Source organism: Oryzias melastigma, linkage group LG10, assembly GCF_002922805.2.
Source record: "Oryzias melastigma strain HK-1 linkage group LG10, ASM292280v2, whole genome shotgun sequence".
NCBI classification, from domain to species: domain Eukaryota; kingdom Metazoa; phylum Chordata; class Actinopteri; order Beloniformes; family Adrianichthyidae; genus Oryzias; species Oryzias melastigma.
The window spans coordinates 23,344,981-23,362,675 of record NC_050521.1 but is presented as its reverse complement, the minus strand read 5'-3'; the positions used below and the strand labels follow the sequence as shown (position 1 = coordinate 23,362,675).

Here is a 17,695-nt window from a genome sequence, read left to right as displayed (position 1 = left end):
AGGGACAAACGGTGAGGCTTCATGGGATGACCAGCACCTGCAGGAGACGGTTCAGATTATTTTAAGATCCAGATCAGTTTTAAACATTAAACGTGATTCTAGTTCAACATGAAAGCGGCTCAGAGATTTGGTTTCTGTTGATGAACATTTTTATCCAAAGTGAGTCAGTTCCAGTTAAACTTTAGTAAAAGTTTGATTCTGTATTTTTGGTTAATTCTTTCATCAGAAATACAAAAATCAAGATCGCATTTAAGATTTAATTAAATAGTTTTGTTAATAATAAGTCTGAATGTGTTAGGACAAAGTCTTTCATTCAGTTTTTCACAGATTTTTGTTTTAAATTTAGATTTTTAATATTTCATATTACAGAGTTAAAGTCTAAATCTCAGCACAGAAAAAAGCAAATCAAGAAGCAGAGTTAAAATTTAAAAAGCAACTTAAGAGTACTGTGGCCGATGTTGGTCACGGTAAATTTAAATAAGATTTCTCTAAGAGCTTGTAGACATCACAAACATCTCACTCGCGCTGCACTACCGTGGTCTTCATTATATGACCTGCAGCCTCCACATACTAAATACCCTGTAGTTAGTCCACAGGAGTACATTAAGATTTGATAAAGACGTCAAGCTCAGTATTGGACACGTTTAAAACAGGAAAATTCAATCTCACCTCCTCTTTGGTTGACAGATCAACACATCAGTCTTTTAACATAAAATACAATTTTAAAACCAGATTCTTAAAGCTGTTGTAACCAGAACTGTGAAATAAGATCAGTTTTTGTGGACCAGTTTTTATTGGAGCTCACACTCTAGATAAGTTCAAAACATTATTGATAAGAATCACAAGTTTACTCAAAACTGATAAACAGCTGATTTTTAAAAATAAAAATGTTCTATGAAAACAATAAACGCTTAAAAAGCAAATAAACCACACATTAAAAACAAAAACCTTTCCATGACCTAGATTTGTTGAAGATAAAACAGCTTTAGCATGTTGATAAAATATTAGCTAAACTGTAAATAGCTTCAAAAACTCCAGTAGATAACAAATTAAACTGCAGTGAAGATAGTTTTAGGTTGGATATTCGACAGACATTCGCTCTGTTCATATTTAGGGACCGTCAACAAATGACAGAATGTTTCTTCAATAGCTCTTAAAGTATTGGACCAAATCAAACCAAAATCCTTTAAAATAATAAAACAGACTAAGAACTATCTATAACATCAGTTTACATTAGCTTTTGATGCTTTTTCTAATTTTAGTCCATTTTTTAGTGTAAATTTTCACGTTTTTCTTCAATAGCTTTTAGATTTTTAAACCAAATTGGCATTTTTTTTTTGAGCAATTTGGTCAAATAACCTAAAAGCTATCCGCCATCATTTATCATTTATTTAACAAGCTTCTAGAACATTCAAAAACTTCTGTGTTGGTTCTTTAGCCCTTTTTATATATGAACAAGTTTCTCTCCAGTAAGTTTTACCTTTCACTAAAAGAAGTTTCTACTTAACCGACTCTTCAACTCCAGAGATACTGAAGCAACATCTGAAATGTTCTTTGTTGTACCGCAGGAATCTTTAACTAAAGTTTAATGAGGTCCAGTTAGAACTCATTACTTGAAGTTAAGGTCCAGGTTAGGTTATGTTTCTCTGAAGTGGAAAGCTCTTCTTCAGATCATGACTCTTTTCTCCAAAAAAAAAGAAAGTTTCTAAATAAGTCTTTTTCTTTGCCTTTCATTAACTTTTAGCTTTGGGCTTTCGCTCTGAACAAAATAAAACGTCCTTCAGAATCAGAAGATAAAAATGCAGAAATCTGCAGCCCGGTATCAAGCACCCCGTGTCGGGGACCCCCTGATTTAATGGGAACTGGCAGCATGTTGAAAAATCCAGAGTTTGGGACCCTGAAAACATCAAGAAGTGATGCTGAGGGGGCCGGAACCATACGTCCACATGTGACGAGTTAGTAATGAGAATGTGTTGCAATTAAAACAAGATTTGAACAGTTTAAAATAGAGTCGCCGTATTAGTTTTGTGTCAAGGTCGGCCCAGATGCTTGGACGGCATGACCCAACATCTGGGCCCAGATCTGGACCACGGTCCGCTAGTGACCCCTGCCCTAGAGGATAAAGACGTTAAAAAAAATAATACATGAGAAAGTATCTGGTGCTTAGAAGAAACCTCTGAAGCTGAAAACGGCCTGACCTACCTTTCTTTTTTATTATTTCTCCTCTTAACGAGAAGACCCTGCTTTGAATCCCAGCTGGGATCTTTCTGGGTGGAGTTTGCATGTTGTCCTCGTGCACGTGTGGGTTTTCTCCACAAACTCCTCCCACAGTCCAAAGACATATGTTTCATAGATTAATTGGTTTCTCTAAAGAGTCTCGACTTGTGTCAGTAACTGCAGTTTTGCAGCTTTCTGCCTGACAGCCAAAGTGGAAGAATTGCTGACCTCTGGTGGCGGCACAGTGTATTACATTCAAGGAAGTAAAAACAAAGTAAAACAACAATTTCAATGAAAAAAAAATCAATTTTAATGAACTGAACTCCTATAATATTTCTGAACACATAAATACATGTTTTGGTATATCACACATTTCCTGATGATTCTCTAAAACAACATTTAAGAGGATGTTGATAATAAAGTCGATGCCAAACTCTTCTTTACATCAGAAGAGCTTGAAACCAAACATGAAAATATCTATTAAATAACAAAATGTTATTCATGAAGATTTCTTTCAAACATTTGACAGTCTGGCAGTGAAATCTGTAATTGAAATTAAATGTAAAATATTTTGAGACACTAAAGATCAAAGAAAACAGATTCAGTGACCCTTTAATGAAAATGTATTTACAGAACATCAGAGTCACATTTTCTGGATCACTGTGGATCATTTTTATACAGAAGACAAACAAAAATATTGAACTTTGTGTTTTTAACTTTCTATAAATAAAGATTTAAAATGAAGAAATCATTTTTAAAATCTCATTTTAGTGTTAATTGTTGCACAGCAAGACTTTTTTGCTGATTGTGGGAAGAAAATCTGATCATGTGGATTGATCAAAGAGTAATGATCATTGTGATGAAAGAACAAGATCTGTTATTTTTTTATGACAAAAGAGTCAAATCATCTCAGTCAGTCGGACAGATTTGGAGTTTAGAAGTTTTTGCATCTCCAGATTCTCCAACACTGAAATATGGTAAAAGTTTCTCAGTGAAAGTGTCTTTGTAAGTGTAGATGTGAGTCATGTCTTCAGGGTTGTAGAAGGACACCTTCCTCCTGTCATAGTCCAGCTGGACTCTGATCTTCTGGAGACTCTTGGTCACAGTGACAGTCTGACCAAAAGCGTTTGTGTATTTTCCATTATCATGTAATAAACACCAGATTCCATCTTTTGGTGAAGCAGACCTCTCTCCCTTCCTGTTAAAAGACTCTTTAACCACACCAATGTACCAGTGAGGATGATCTCCCACCTCCACCTCCCAGCTGTGTTTCCCTGATCTGAATCCTTCAGAGCCAAAAACATTAGCATATTTCATGTTTCTCTCTGGATTGTCAGGAATCTGCTGAGCAGTTTCTCCTCGTCTCACACTGGTCAGATCATCCGACAGATAAAGCACATCACATGCAGTGTTTGGGTCCAGGAGGACGGGACTGAAGTGGACCTTCTCCTTCATCTTCTCCCAGACTCTGAAGGACAGGTTGCCCACATGTTTGGCCACATCTATCAGAGCTCCTGAGAGCAGCTGTGGGTCTGACAGCGAGCTCTGGGCTCTGGCTCTGCTCTGAGTGTCTTTAGAACTGCTGAGGAACGCCTCCTTGTCTTTCTGCAGCTCTGCTTCAACAGCACTGATACTTTCTGACAGAGAGGACATCTGCTCCTGGATCCTCTTCATCTCTCTGCTCACAGTCTTCCTCTTCTGCTCCTCTTCCTCCCTCAGAGCTGCCAGTCTGGACTCCTCTTCCTCCTTCAGGAACTGGTGGAGCTTGTTGAACTCTGCTCTGATCTGTGTCTCTGTGGACAGCAGCTGCTTCTTGGAGTGTTGAATCATCTGATTGTATGTTTCCTCCACTTCTTTGTATTTCATCTTCTTGTCCTGCAGAGACTTTAAGTCAGATTTCAGCTCCTCCTTCAGCTCTCTGACTGCTTCTTCTACAGGAACCACTTTGTGACTCTGGTGCTGAGAAAACTCACAGACAGAACAAAAAGCTCTCAGCTCGTCTTTACAGAAGAGTTTGGTTTCTCCTGAATGTTTCCTGCAGACCTCCATGATCTTCTGCTCTCCTGTTTTTGTCTCTGATGATTCAGATTTCTGTCTTCCAGCAAACGAGTCAGCAAGTTTCTTCAGGCTGAAGTTTACAATAGGATCATCTTTAGATGATTTTCTTTTACAGATGGGACAGTTTTTGTTCAGAGTTTGTTCCCAGAACTTCTGCAGGCAGCTTGAACAGAAGTTGTGGTTGCAGCTCAGAGTTACAGGATCATTGAAAGTCTCTGAACAAATGTGACAGTTCAGGTATTCAAGAAGATCAGCTTTCTCAGCCATTTCTAACCAAAGTCTTTCAGTCTCAGGACTCACCAGCTTCTGTCTTGAACTACAGGCTGAAAATATTCCAAAAATCGTTGTTTTTCCAGCAGAGATTTTTACAGCTTTAATGGCGTCTGAGTTCAGGTAACAAAGTCAGAATAGTTTCAGTTTGTTTAAGCTTCATTTCCTTGTTTGTGCAGTTTTCCTCCACTAGGTGGCAATGTTTCTGTTTCTGTGGTAACCACAGGTGAGTTAAACCTTCTTGTTTGTTTTCAAGTAAATTTAATCTAATTATCTCTGCATGTTAAAACTACTTAACACTAAAATCATGAAGCATCCTGCAGATTACATCCTGTACATAAATGTCATAATTATAAAATAATGTATTAAAAATACTACTGATTAAAAAAGGACTTAACTTATTTATCATAAAATGCTGTCATTCTGAGCGTTTATAGATGAAGGGCTAACTCTTTTGTCAGTTGCAGTTCTACTTTTGACCACCAGATGACAGCAAATATATTTGCCCTTTGTACATTTAGAACAGGGATCTCCAACTAATTTGGAAAGAGGTCCAGTAAATCTGTCAGCTTGGTAGACCGAGTTCTGAACATGCAAAAATTCATTTTTCTTTTTTTTTTTTATTTAATTCCATTGTGGAGTTAAACTGGCAAAGATCTTTTTTTTGCTTATTGACTCAAAAAGTATTTCTGTCATTAATTTTTGTACAAAAATACTTAAATATATATACAGTAAGTACATTGAAGAATAGTAAAAAATATAACACATAAACTTAAACATACTGCTGCACTTCACTTAAAGTGCAATAGGTAACATGAATGTGCTGTGTAATTGTCCATTTGTAACAAGGTTTGGCCTCTATTGAAAAAATGACAATTCTTCACTAAGAATGGATTTTTAAGAAAGATCAAGAGCTGGTCTCCCAAAGTAAAGCCATCAAATCAAGTCTTAAAGTTCTCAATCAACGTTTTGATACAGTCAGAATGAGCAGTGATCCATTTAATCTCCTTTGATGAAGGAAAATGTTCACAGTTCTCCAGATTCATCTTCAGAATGACCAGTGTTTTCTGAAAAGACTGATCAGCGGTCACCAAGTCACACGCAGAATTATCTTTTCCTTCCATCTTCTTTTTTGTGCTGTTCAGGACAAATGGAGCAGGCCCGGTTATTTTCAGAAACCTGGTATGAGAAGAATCCAAGCATCAGAGAGATCCTCACGTTTCTCTGCAGATGAAGCGCTGTCACGTCCATGGAGGAGTTCTCATTAAAATTTTCTGCGTCTCCTTTCAGCTCGAACCACCCCGCCTGTCAAAACGGCGCCCCCTGGCTCAAAGACCCTGAAGCTGCTGTCCTCGGTGAGCATTCCCGCTCTGACGGTGGAGAGCCCCGCCCAGCACACCGCGCCGCTGTACGAGAGCGAGGAGCTGTAAGGTCCCGGCTTCACGCCGCTCCTGCACTTACCCACATCCAACAGGAGAGGGCGCTTGAATCCGTAAAGGACAGGTACGCTTTGCTTAGGAGGGACGACAGAACCCCGGAAACAAAGGTGCAATCAAACCTGAGATGCTGCTCGCTTGACACTTTTCTAACCTATCTTTGAAGGGTTCAGGACTCCTGTGGTTCAGTCCTGCTGCAGTTTGTCGTTAGGCCAGAGGATGGCATGCTTTTGAATGTGTTGAAGCTCCATTTGTACAAACAGAAAGTCTAGTGTGTTTTTGTGAGTCAGACTTTAGTGTTTCCATCCTCACTTTTCTGCACTCTTTCATCCTCACGTTGTTTTAGTGTGAAGAAACCTGTCTGAAGGGCGAGTGCTACACCTGAACCATGCTTTATATGATGGAAGTCATTTTAACTGGATTTAAATATGATATGGAAAGATTAACTTCACCTTCATTCTGAATGGTAGCGAGTTCAGCTCTTTTAACCAGCTGTGATGAAAGCGTTCAGCTTAGCGGTCTCTGTGCTAAAAGCACAAATAAAAGTAGATTTTTAGAAGCGTTTCTTCTCATCAAGTTCTGTTTGTTGTGTTAGAGGTTCTATATAATCACTGAATGATTGTGGAATAAAGTCGATGACACCTGAGATCTGACTCCTGCTGTCATTTGATGGATGATGGGAAATGAAGTCAGACCTACCCCGTACCAACTCTGAGGCAAATTCCTAATGAACTCCTGCTCTGCAGAAACTGGCCTAGAAAAAAACGACACAAATTTTTCCTACTTTTGGCTGAAAACAACATAATTAAAAGACGTATTTGAAATAAATAAGCTTCAGTCCTGAAATAAAAGCTAAAAACATTTATTAAAAAACAAATAAAGCACACACAAAAACCACATAGAAGAAAACAGAAGTGTATTCCAAATCCTTAACTGTCCAAATCGGCTCTTCGTCTCTTTTGGTCAAATCTTCAGAAATCCTTCAGCTTTAAATTTCTACGTCGCTCTCTTTGTCGTTGTCATGGTCGCCGTCGTAGAATTCGTTGGCTGCCTCTTGTCTGAAAGCACATCCATCAACGTTCATGACTAAATCCTGCAGGTGAAACGGGAACGAGAGGCTTTTTGTTTTGAACTGACCGGGTGTAGTTCTCCTCAGCTCCCCTCTCGTCCGGGTCGGGGTCGTCTGTGCGCTCGTAGTTCAGCATGTCTGACGGGACGTCGTGGATCTGGACGCTGGGCGCGTGGTTCAGCATCTTCAGGTTCTCAAACACGGTCTGACGGATCTGTTCCAGGTACTGCACCAACGACCGCGAGTTAGTTTAACAGATCCACAAGGAATAATGGAAAACTTGGATTTAGGAACTAAAGGGGGTTTAAAATTCTTTAGAGAAACTTCATTTTTAGAAAAATGTAGGATTTTTTTATTTATTCACAAAACCTTACAGGTTCACCTGATTCAGCAGAATCACACTGATCCATATCAGAGTTGAGAAACTATTTAAAGCAGCAAAGTTCATAAAATAACACCTGAGGAAGGGGCGGAGTTACCTGTCTGGAGTTCTGGTTCTCGATCCTGGTGCTGACATCAGGATGCAGAGTGAAGTCTGGAGCAAAGTACTCGAAATATTCTGTAGACATCAGGAAAAAAGAGTTCTCTGGTTACTGAAGATGCTGCTTTTACATGTTTTAACAAAACATTGTAATATTTAATATATTATTGATCTGTCTTTATGTTTTGTTTAAAATAAGTTGTTCTGCAATGTTATTAATAAGTTAAAGTAATGGCTTTTTGAGTAACAAAGGCGTCCATCTTTATTGACTCTATAAAAGGGCCGTGAGCCAAATGACCTTTGACCTCAAACTTGACATAAATAGCGACGTGTTTCCCAACATCTTAAACTATGATCACACTGCTCTTGGTTATGTGAATTCAAGCGATCACTTCCTGTTTAAACACACATTAACTTCATACGTCGCAAGTCCAGATTAATTTGACTTGGATTTGGTAGTAACATAAAACGAAACTTGGTGTAATTGGAAATTATTAGTTTTTTTCTTTGTGATCAACTTTCAAACTGATGACACTTTCTGGGACACTGTTCATACATCGGAATCTAAAAGCCTCGGTTCAAATGTGACGAAATTTTGATATTTCACACCAACCCTCTTCCAGCTGTGAGTCCATTAGTTAGTATTAGGAAGCTATACTCCAGTGTGAACACCATATGTGTTCAAAAACCTTCATTCTTGATACATACTGGTGTATTTTTTTATGCAAGTGGATATTTCTGTCATAGAAAACTGATTTTTCTTTTAAAATCCTCTTAATTTTATTCATAGACCTCACCACCAGCACCTGTAACTAACCTGACCTTCCAGCAGATGGCGCCAGAACTAGATATTTCTTTAAGTGTATACAGTAAGTAAAGTTTCTCACCGCTGTACGGCAGCTCGTCACTGATGGACTCCTCCAGCAACAGAGACGTCTCGTAGGTCCTACATCCACGAAGCAGAAGTTACACAAACCTTTAATATCATCACAGATTGCTATGGTAACAGACCGTTTGGTTGAAGTGACACTAACCAGCAGCGAGCCACGTTCCTCACAGTGTACCCTCCTCCTCCGAGCACCAACAGAGGAATCTTAAAACTCTTCACGAACTCCACGCACTCCCTGAAACAGGAAGCGGCGTCATCATGCTGACCGTGCAGAAACGCTGCCCGCACGTGAGGGGGGATAAAACAGTCTCACCCGTGTCCCCGTATGCTGAGGTTGAAGCAGCCCAGTCTGTCACAGCCCAGAGAATCGGCTCCACACTGCAAACAAACAGCAATGCTCTCACAATGACCCACAGAACCAGACAAACGGCGGCGGCGGCGGCGGCTGACCTGCAGGACGATGCAGGTGGGCTGGTAGAAATCCACCACCTGCTTGATGACCGGCTGGAACAGCTGCCTGTAACCTGCAACACACACAGCCGTGACTGCACGCTCGCAGCAGACGCTTCACCTGTCTGCGCAGACCTCGCCACTCACTCTGGTCATCGATGCCGTCTCGCAGCGGGACGTTCAGGCAGTAGTAGCGGCCGCTCTCGGCCCCCACCTCGTACATGTCACCTGCAGGAAAGCAGCCGGGAGTCCTCACAAATCCAAGACGGAGCGAACACGAGCCAGGAGCAGCTCTCACCTGTTCCCGGGAAGAAGTAGTTCCCGTACTTGTGGAAGGACACGGTCATGACTCTGTCCGTCAGGTAGAAGGCCTCCTGGACCCCGTCGCCATGGTGAATGTCGATGTCGATGTACAGAACGCGGGGGTGGTACCTGCAACACACATGATTAGAAAAGGCGGGAACAGTCAGGAGGTGCAGAGGAGCGCCGCCTCACTTTAGAAGCTCCAGGATGCTGATGACGATGTCGTTCACGTAGCAAAACCCCGACGCCTGCAAACAAAAAACATTTTAATTAGAAAATGAACAAAGGTGAAGATCAGGAGTTTGTTTTCTGACCTCAAATTTTTTGGCGTGATGTAAACCTCCAGCCCAGTTGATGGCGATGTCACAGATCTGCAGGAGAAAATATTTACACTCAGTAAATCTAACGAGAACAAAAACCTCAAAGAATAAACTTTTCATTCACTGACAGTATAGGTTCCAATGTGGTGTTTTAGGGCATACAGTGACATCTAGTGGTGATCTAAGGTCATAACAATAAATCAGTCCAGGAAAAATCATTTAAAAATGATGTAGTTAAGTCCAAAACAACACTTTGGTCTTTCCTTTTTTATTTGTTTTAATTATTTCAATAAATGCTTCAATAAAACGTAAAAATAAATGTTTCCATGTTTTTTCAATAAACTACTCAGTGTTTTTGTCTTGTTGCTCTCTGGGATGAACAAATACAGTAAAAAGGAAATTCTGGAATCTGCAGCTTTTTGTAATTATTGAAATCCAATTTAAATAACATTTTTATAAAGATTTAATCTGTAAATAATTCCTTAATTCCTGGGAGCACTAAGTTCAATCGTGTGCATTAACAGAGAAGTCCATGAAGAACTTTTTATGACTGACAGAACAAAACTGACTGGTTACCTTGTGGTTGAGCTGCGTGGCGCCCTGCAGAGACGCTCCGGTGTATCTGGAACAGAACTCAAACAGACCTGGAAACACAGGACTACAACCCACGGTTCGGTTAGCGGTCACGTCTGCATGAAGCACAAGAAGAAAACGGAGGAGCAGCGCTCACCAGTCATCTCCTACGTTGAAGGTGTTCAGGCTCTTGGTGAAGCCCTGCATGTTGTTGGGGCTGACCTTCTGCAGGAAGTCTATGTAATCTTCAGAGTGGAACCGACACATGTCGTGCTGAGAGGCTTTGTACGGCTTGAAAACCTGACGGTTACAGAATTCAGAGTAAAGTCTTTGTTTGGAAGCAGCAGAGAAAGCAGCTTCTGGACCTTCAGGAGCGTCTCACCATCATCTTCTTATAGAGGCCATAGTGCAACACCAGACTGTGGGTGAGGGACAAACGGTGAGGCTTCATGGGATGACCAGCACCTGCAGGAGACGGTTCAGATTATTTTAAGATCCAGATCAGTTTTAAACATTTAACATGATTCTAGTTCAACATGAAAGCGGCTCAGAGATTTGGTTTCTGCTGATGAACATTTGTATCCAAAGTGAGTCAGTTCCAGTTAAACTTTCAGTAAAAGTTTGTTTGCTTTTGCATTTTTGGTTAATTATTTTATCAGAAATGCAAAAAATAAGATCACATTTAAAATGAAATGAAACAGTTAAAAACTTAAACGCAACATAGAAACGTGAAGAGAGCTGTGCCTTATGTTGCTGATGGTAACTATAAATAAAATGTCTCTAAGAGCTTGAAGACTTTACTCCTTCACCAGCAAACGTCACACTCACGCTGCACTGCTGTGGCCTATTTTTAATAAAATCTTGATCATCATTGCACCCCCTGCAGCCTCCACATGCTAGATACCCTTTAGTTATTTTACGAGTGTGCAGCACTCAGAGATGAGCAGTAAGATTTAAATAAATACTTCAAGCTCAGTATTGGATGGATTAAAAACAGGAACATTTGATCTCACATCTTTGGTTTGACAGATCAGCACACCACTCTTATTAGCATTATATAAAAAACAGATATTTAACAGGTGCTGTAAACCGGTGCTGCTTTCCATTCACCATAGAATTTAAGCTGCAGTGATAAAAGATCAGTCTTTGTGGACCAGTTTTGAACTGAGCTCACACTCTAGATTCAAAACATTAATGATATGAATCACAAGTTTATTTAAAACTGATAAACAGTTGATTTTTTAAAAATAAGACTGTTCCTTGAAAACAGATGCTTAAGAAGTAAATTAAATACACATTAAAAACAAAAACCTTTCCATGACCTAGATTTGTTGAAGATAAAACATCTAAATGTTATATGTCTACATTTGTAGATTTCTTACTACTAGATAGTCATACCTCAACCTGTAATAAGATGCTCCTCAAGTAATTTTTATTTTTGTGCTTCCTCGGTTTTTCAAATGATTTATTGTCTTTTTCTGGTCTATATTTTTTGTTATAATATTTTGGAATCGTTGACTAATAAAGTAGATTTTATGCAAGTATGTCCATTGTTTTTAAAAGTTATATTTTGATATAAAAAGTGACTATATAATCCCTCTCACATCTGGAGAATAAAGACTCCTACATCAGGATGCTCTTTATTGACTACAGTTCTGCATTCAACACGGTGGTCCCCCACAAGCTCACGCACAAACTACTCTATCTTGGACTGCACCCCACCATCTGTGACTGGCTCCTGGACTTTCTGACTGGCAGGCCTCAGTCTGTCAGAATAGGGAACAGGACCTCAGCCAGCATTACTACTAACGTTGACACTCCACAGGGGTGTGTCCTCAGTCCCATCCTCTACACCCTGTTCACCCACGACTGTGCAGCCTCTCATCAGGACAACACCATCCTGAAGTTTGCGGACGACACCGCAGTGATAGGACGCATCACTGGCGGGGACGAGGCAGCCTACAGGAGAGAGGTGACCTCTCTGGTGACTTGGTGTGAGGACAACAACCTCACCCTCAACACAGACAAGACCAAGGAAATGATAGTGGACATGAGGAGAGAGAGGAGCCCTCATCAGCCGCTGTTCATCCGGGGTCTGGAAGTGGAGAGGGTGAGCAGCTTCAAATATCTTGGGGTCCACCTCAGCCAGGACCTCACCTGGACACTAAACACCACGCAGCTGGTGAAGAAGGCTCATCAGCGGCTGTACTTCCTGAGGAGACTGAGGAAGTTCGGCATGTCATCAAAGATCCTCAGCAACTTCTACAGCTGCGTTGTTGAGTCCATCCTAACCAGCTGCATAACAGTGTGGTACGGCAGCTCTACCGTCACGGACCGCAAACGCCTGCAGAGAGTGGTGAAGGCTGCGTCCAAGATCACCAGGACTCCTCTGCCCTCACTGCAGAGCATCTACAAGCGCAGGGTCCTGAGGAGAGCTGCTTCCATCATCGGAGACCCCACCCACCCCCAACGAGGTCTGTTCACTCTCCTTCCCTCGGGCCGGAGGTACAGGAGCGTGAAATGCAGGACCAGCAGACTCGGGAACTCTTTCTTTCCCTCTGCCATCAGACTCCTAAACAGCTGACAGGAGTCTGCAACAGCAGACTGCACCTTTGCACATCTGGATTATTTATCATATATATATATCATTACTGGACTATTCAGCATTATTAATGCACCTTAATAACTGCACATGTACCCCACTATCCAGTTCTGTCAGTCTCCTTTGCACAATAACCGCTGTAAATTGCACAACTGATTTGTAAATATCTTAGTGACTTACATATGCATAGTTTGTTTATTTCGTATATATACCTTGTTTTCAGTCATCCTGTAAATATCCAAAAACTTTATATATATTTTTTTATCTTTATGGCATTCAGAGTGAGCTGCAAAGTAAGAATTTCATTGTACAGGGAAACCAGTTTCTTTACTGTACATATGACAATAAACCCTTTGAATCTTGAATCTTGAATCTATACGTAGCATTTATTCTGTATAAATAACCATGGACTTTGAACCCATGTTATAAGTCAAAAAAGCTGTTTGTAAATACCTCTACAACAACATAACCTTCTCAACGTAAGAATTGGCTGTAAAAAATATATCAATTAGCGCCACAAAAAATATAGATTTAACAAAAAATCGTTTAAATTGTTAGCCTCCTGCTAGCTTATATTAGCAATTCGCCTCGTACCACAGCGTTCAACAAACTTACCATAATGAAAGTTTCCCACATCTGGGTCGTAAAAGTAAGACGTCCTAATAGACATTTTTAATGTAAAAAATCCTGAGATTCAGCGAGGTTTCAGTTCTTTAACAGCGGCTTCGTCTGCCGCATTTTTCCTGCAGCTAGCAGCTAACCGTAAACATTTAGGGGTGACGTCATAATTCTGCGACGGAGAAGGGAGAGATCTAAAGATGGTGAAAACTGTTACTTGCTGTTAATTAAACTGTTACTATTTGTTAATTATTATTACAAATTATTAGAATTATTCATTATAACCCTGACAAGTTCAATACGTTTTGTGTTACTTTAATCAAACGAAATTGCAATTAGCATGGAGAGCTATTGTACTATCTTTTGTAAGTGCACAGTTTGTCAATAAAGTTTATTAAAAAAAGATGTCTGAACAGAAGTTTTCTTTTTATTACATTGTTTCTTTTTTTATTTGCTTGAAAATCGTTTTAAAAAGAGTATTTGCTTAAATACTTAGAATTTCACTACTTTTTAATAATGTTTATTAGAATTTAATTAAAAAACAAACCTTTATTAAACAACATGCAAGTAAACATCACGAGAAGCCCCTGGGATGTTGATTACATGAATATATGCAAAAAAAAACAAACAAACAAACAAACAAAAAAACGGATATCAATAGTTTTGAGAGCCTATTTGTTGGTGGAATATGATCTTGATTTTATATAAAAAGTATTTTTTGAATGAATTGTGGGAAATTTGGTATTTTATTATTAAATGCACATTTATGTGTGTTTCATGCATATTTACAGATATTTGAGAACACAATGAAGCTTTTTGCCTGCAAACATCGCAGGAAAAAAATGACTTGAAATATTTTCATACGGGTCGTTTTCTATCACTTGTAGACAAGAAAGAGTTTGTTGATCCAAAACCACAATGCAAATTACAAATATGAAAGCAGCACAGCATGTGTGCGACCATTTGTTTCCAATTATAGCTCAATTTGTCAACCATTTCCTGAACCAGTCATGAGGCCTGACCCACTTCCAGCAGAACTGAGGGATGAGGGAATCCTTCACTGGAGGTTTCACTGACAAAGCTGTCACGTAAATACATACAAAAATAATAACTTTAAAAACTCAAATAATGCGATTTCCTGGATTCCTTTTAAAAATTCTGTCTTTAATAGTTTATAATAACTGAAAAATACATTTTGGAATCAAAAGCAAACCAGGAGACACTTTAGAAATTACGTTGTTATGAAAGCGTGAATGAAATGGGTCGAGAAATAGATTTTCCTGCAGAATGTGTGTTGGCTTGTCGAATGCTGAGTCCTGGAATGTCAGACTTTCTCTCTGTTGCTTCTTCATTTCCACTCGTCTTCCTGCTGCATGCTTTTTTTTTGTGCCTGCAGCAAAAGTCCCTCTGCTTCTTTGATTTAATGGCTCATATTTTATGTATCACGGAATTCCAGAGACAGTAGGTTCAATAAAGGTCAGCGTCAGACACGTTGTATTTAAAACTTTCAATTTGAACATAACTGTTGTTTTTAATGAATAATTAAACTATTTTTAAAGCAATTTAAGAATATCAACTGTACAAATCTTAATTTGAAAGAGCCTCCATTTATGTTTATTTGGTTTGTGTAGCTCCCCCAAATCTTTTCTTCTATGGACGTTTTGCTAGAATTAAGGCATTAGCAGAGGAAAAAAAAATCACAATTTATTCTCAGCTATGAAAAAAAAATATGTTTTTGATTTCATGTTGATACAAAATTAATGTAATTTTGGAGCCCAAATGCTTTCATGCAATTTTGCATCAACAGGCATTAAGGGGTTAAATGTATTCACTATAACATTATTAACGTATTTTTTCCTACAATGAAGATTGTCGAAAAGCAGTTTTACAAAATGTTTTCTATTATTTTTCATTATTATTGATCTTCCATGGGATTAGCTTAATAGAAATAAAACAGTTTAAAACTTAAATGTACACATGGTAAACTAGAAAGAAGTACTAAACATTTGAAAAACAGAAAAAGTAAATTTGAAACTCCAAATTGAGGACTAAAAGTAAAGAGTGAGAGAAAAGAAAAAAATAAAGACATAATAAAGATAGATAAAAGAACCCAAGTTTGGTTGTTTTTAACCCGACTTCAAGGTTAAAAATTTGACTTTTTGGGGTTATTTTAACTCAGGAATGAAAAAAGAAACTCAGGAAAATAAAAGAAAAATGAGTTACAATCAGACCACAAAAAATAGTATTCCAAAAATGTAACCCAAAATTAATTGTACTTCCCAACATGAATAACGTAAGAATTGGGTTAAATTAATAATGTAAGTGTATTAAGAGTAACATAACTTTCTTTTTTTGTTAATGGCTTTTGGTTTATATATTTTTTTCAATTAAAGTTTAAAATTAAAATGTTTTAATAAATGTTCTAATTTTTTTTAATAATTTTTTTTTACAACTTTATCATTCAGATTTTCATATTTTTTAAGTTTACCCAGTGATCTCAAGTTTTAAACTGTTATTTTTCTTCATTAACATTTTCTTTTCATTTCATCCTAATTTAATCAGTTTGTTTTTACCTTTGGATTAATTGTTTATTAATCTTAATAAATGACTTTACAGTAAAATAATTTAAGTTTAAATCAATGACAAAACACATAAAAGAAGTGCTCCACCAGAAAAAAAAATAGCTTCAGAAGAACTGGGTATATTCTACTGGAACAAATAAATAAATAATCATTTTGATTAATTTTAATGAGTAAATAAGGAGTCAGGTCGGTCATTCCTGACAACCATGAAAGCTTCACTTCTTTGGGTTTTTCTCTTCACTAAGTTTATTGTGAGGAAACGTCTTCCCAGCCGCCTCTTTAGGAGCATTAACTCTATTCCCATGTGGTAAATAGTAAATTAGATCATTAAAGAAACATAAAGCTTGTTGTTTCTTGAACATTTTCTACATTTGGAGCAACATTATAAATATTTGCAGGATGAAAAAATAAATAAAATGAGGTTTCTTTTAGCTTTAATGAAAATTGTCCTTTCTTGCACATAAATAAGTGGAGAAAACCAAAAACAGTTACCTCTAAAACAAGCAGTGGAGTGTCACCGACATGCTGTTTTACAGCTCTGCGTGTGAGGCTGCAGCATCCTGGATGTGTTTTTGGATGTGGAGAGCGGCGGACGTGATTTAGATGAGTTTAATGGGCTGGAATTTCATAACTGTTCTGTTTACACGCACAAATCCTCAAGTTTTCCACCCATTTAGGATTTTTAAAGATGTTTCCACTCAAGTTTCTGGACACAGAGTGGAGATAAACAACGTTTGATGCCAGTTGGACAACAAAGAGTCGTCATTTCTTAGATGTAATTAAAAAGAGGAAGAGGTTTCCTTTTATTTTGCTGATTTATTTTCCAACAAAATTCAGTTTAAGCAAATCTGAACAAAAAAAATATTTATTTACAATAAATAAATGCTAATTAAAATGTAAAAGTGACAAACTCATAGAAATTAAATGATAAGTAACCCTGATTATCACACTTCTGCAACTATTTTTTTCTTAGTAGAGAAAAAAAATAGCCTCTGATATTCAAAAAGTTAAAAAATGTTAATTTCAGATTTTTTTTTTAGACAAAAAAAGTCTCAAACACAATTTACCCAAAGTTTCTGGATTACCATCAACACGAGTCCCATCGGGTCTCAAGAATGCTAAAGAAATGTGTTGCAGCAGATAAACCTGTCTGAACATGTGAATTACTGCAGGAAATGTAAAGAAGTTATGATTTACTGATCTAAGTCTTCCTTCCAGATTATATTACTGTATCAACAACACTGACATTGATCTGATTTTTTTCAACTGAGTAGCAGATAAGCTACACAGAGGGCGATAAACCTATAATTCTTTCTCTGTATTTGTGCTGCTAAAGTCACTAAGAGCACAAAGTGAAGAAGAGATCGGCTAATAGTTCTGATGGATCATGCAAAGAAATGGATTCATAAAGATTTGCCACTTTACCAATATCTGTGTTAGCATGTTTATGCTACAATTAGCATACAGCATCCTCCCAACAATAATGGGATGCTAACATTTGTATATTTGTTTGCTAATATAATTGTAGTGTTAAGTTAAGAAAGTCTCATAATCAATTGACACGTCGACTCGCGTCTAAGCGACCACTTCAATGAAAACTCGTGTAAGACTTTCTGCGTTCAGAACGTTCGCTTTTATGCGTCACTAGTTTTTGAATCTGGCTGCGAATTCTTCATACAAAATGGGTGTTCATTGGTTCATTGATTGCAAGCTGGTAGTTCAACAAGCTATTAGCTGCTAAATGATGAAAATGTTAAACTTTGACCAAGTTTGGGTAGCATTTATTTTCTCAAAACGCGAAAATCCGGTTGATTTTCAAAATGAAAG

At 38.1% G+C, this 17,695-nt stretch overlaps 2 protein-coding genes across 2 annotated transcripts; both read right to left on the bottom strand.

Moving 5' to 3' along the window:
• Positions 1-2,520: 2,520 nt before the first annotated feature.
• On the bottom strand, positions 2,521-4,753 carry LOC112153143 (nuclear factor 7, ovary). Its single transcript, XM_024283102.2, has one exon. It carries the CDS (start codon positions 4,540-4,542, stop codon positions 3,127-3,129), a length of 1,416 nt encoding a protein of 471 aa, XP_024138870.1. The 5' UTR covers positions 4,543-4,753; the 3' UTR covers positions 2,521-3,126.
• Positions 4,754-6,827: 2,074 nt separating this feature from the next.
• Positions 6,828-13,465, bottom strand: LOC112153145 (histone deacetylase 3). The gene is made up of 15 exons (XM_024283104.2): positions 13,284-13,465; positions 10,449-10,531; positions 10,224-10,366; positions 10,070-10,151; positions 9,488-9,544; positions 9,366-9,421; positions 9,169-9,302; positions 9,018-9,098; positions 8,871-8,944; positions 8,734-8,798; positions 8,566-8,655; positions 8,419-8,477; positions 7,530-7,609; positions 7,119-7,276; positions 6,828-7,039 (listed from the first exon to the last, which is right to left on the bottom strand). Exons 1-15 carry the CDS (start codon positions 13,336-13,338, stop codon positions 6,970-6,972), a joined length of 1,287 nt encoding a protein of 428 aa, XP_024138872.1. The 5' UTR covers positions 13,339-13,465; the 3' UTR covers positions 6,828-6,969.
• Between the last annotated feature and the right edge of the window lie 4,230 nt (positions 13,466-17,695).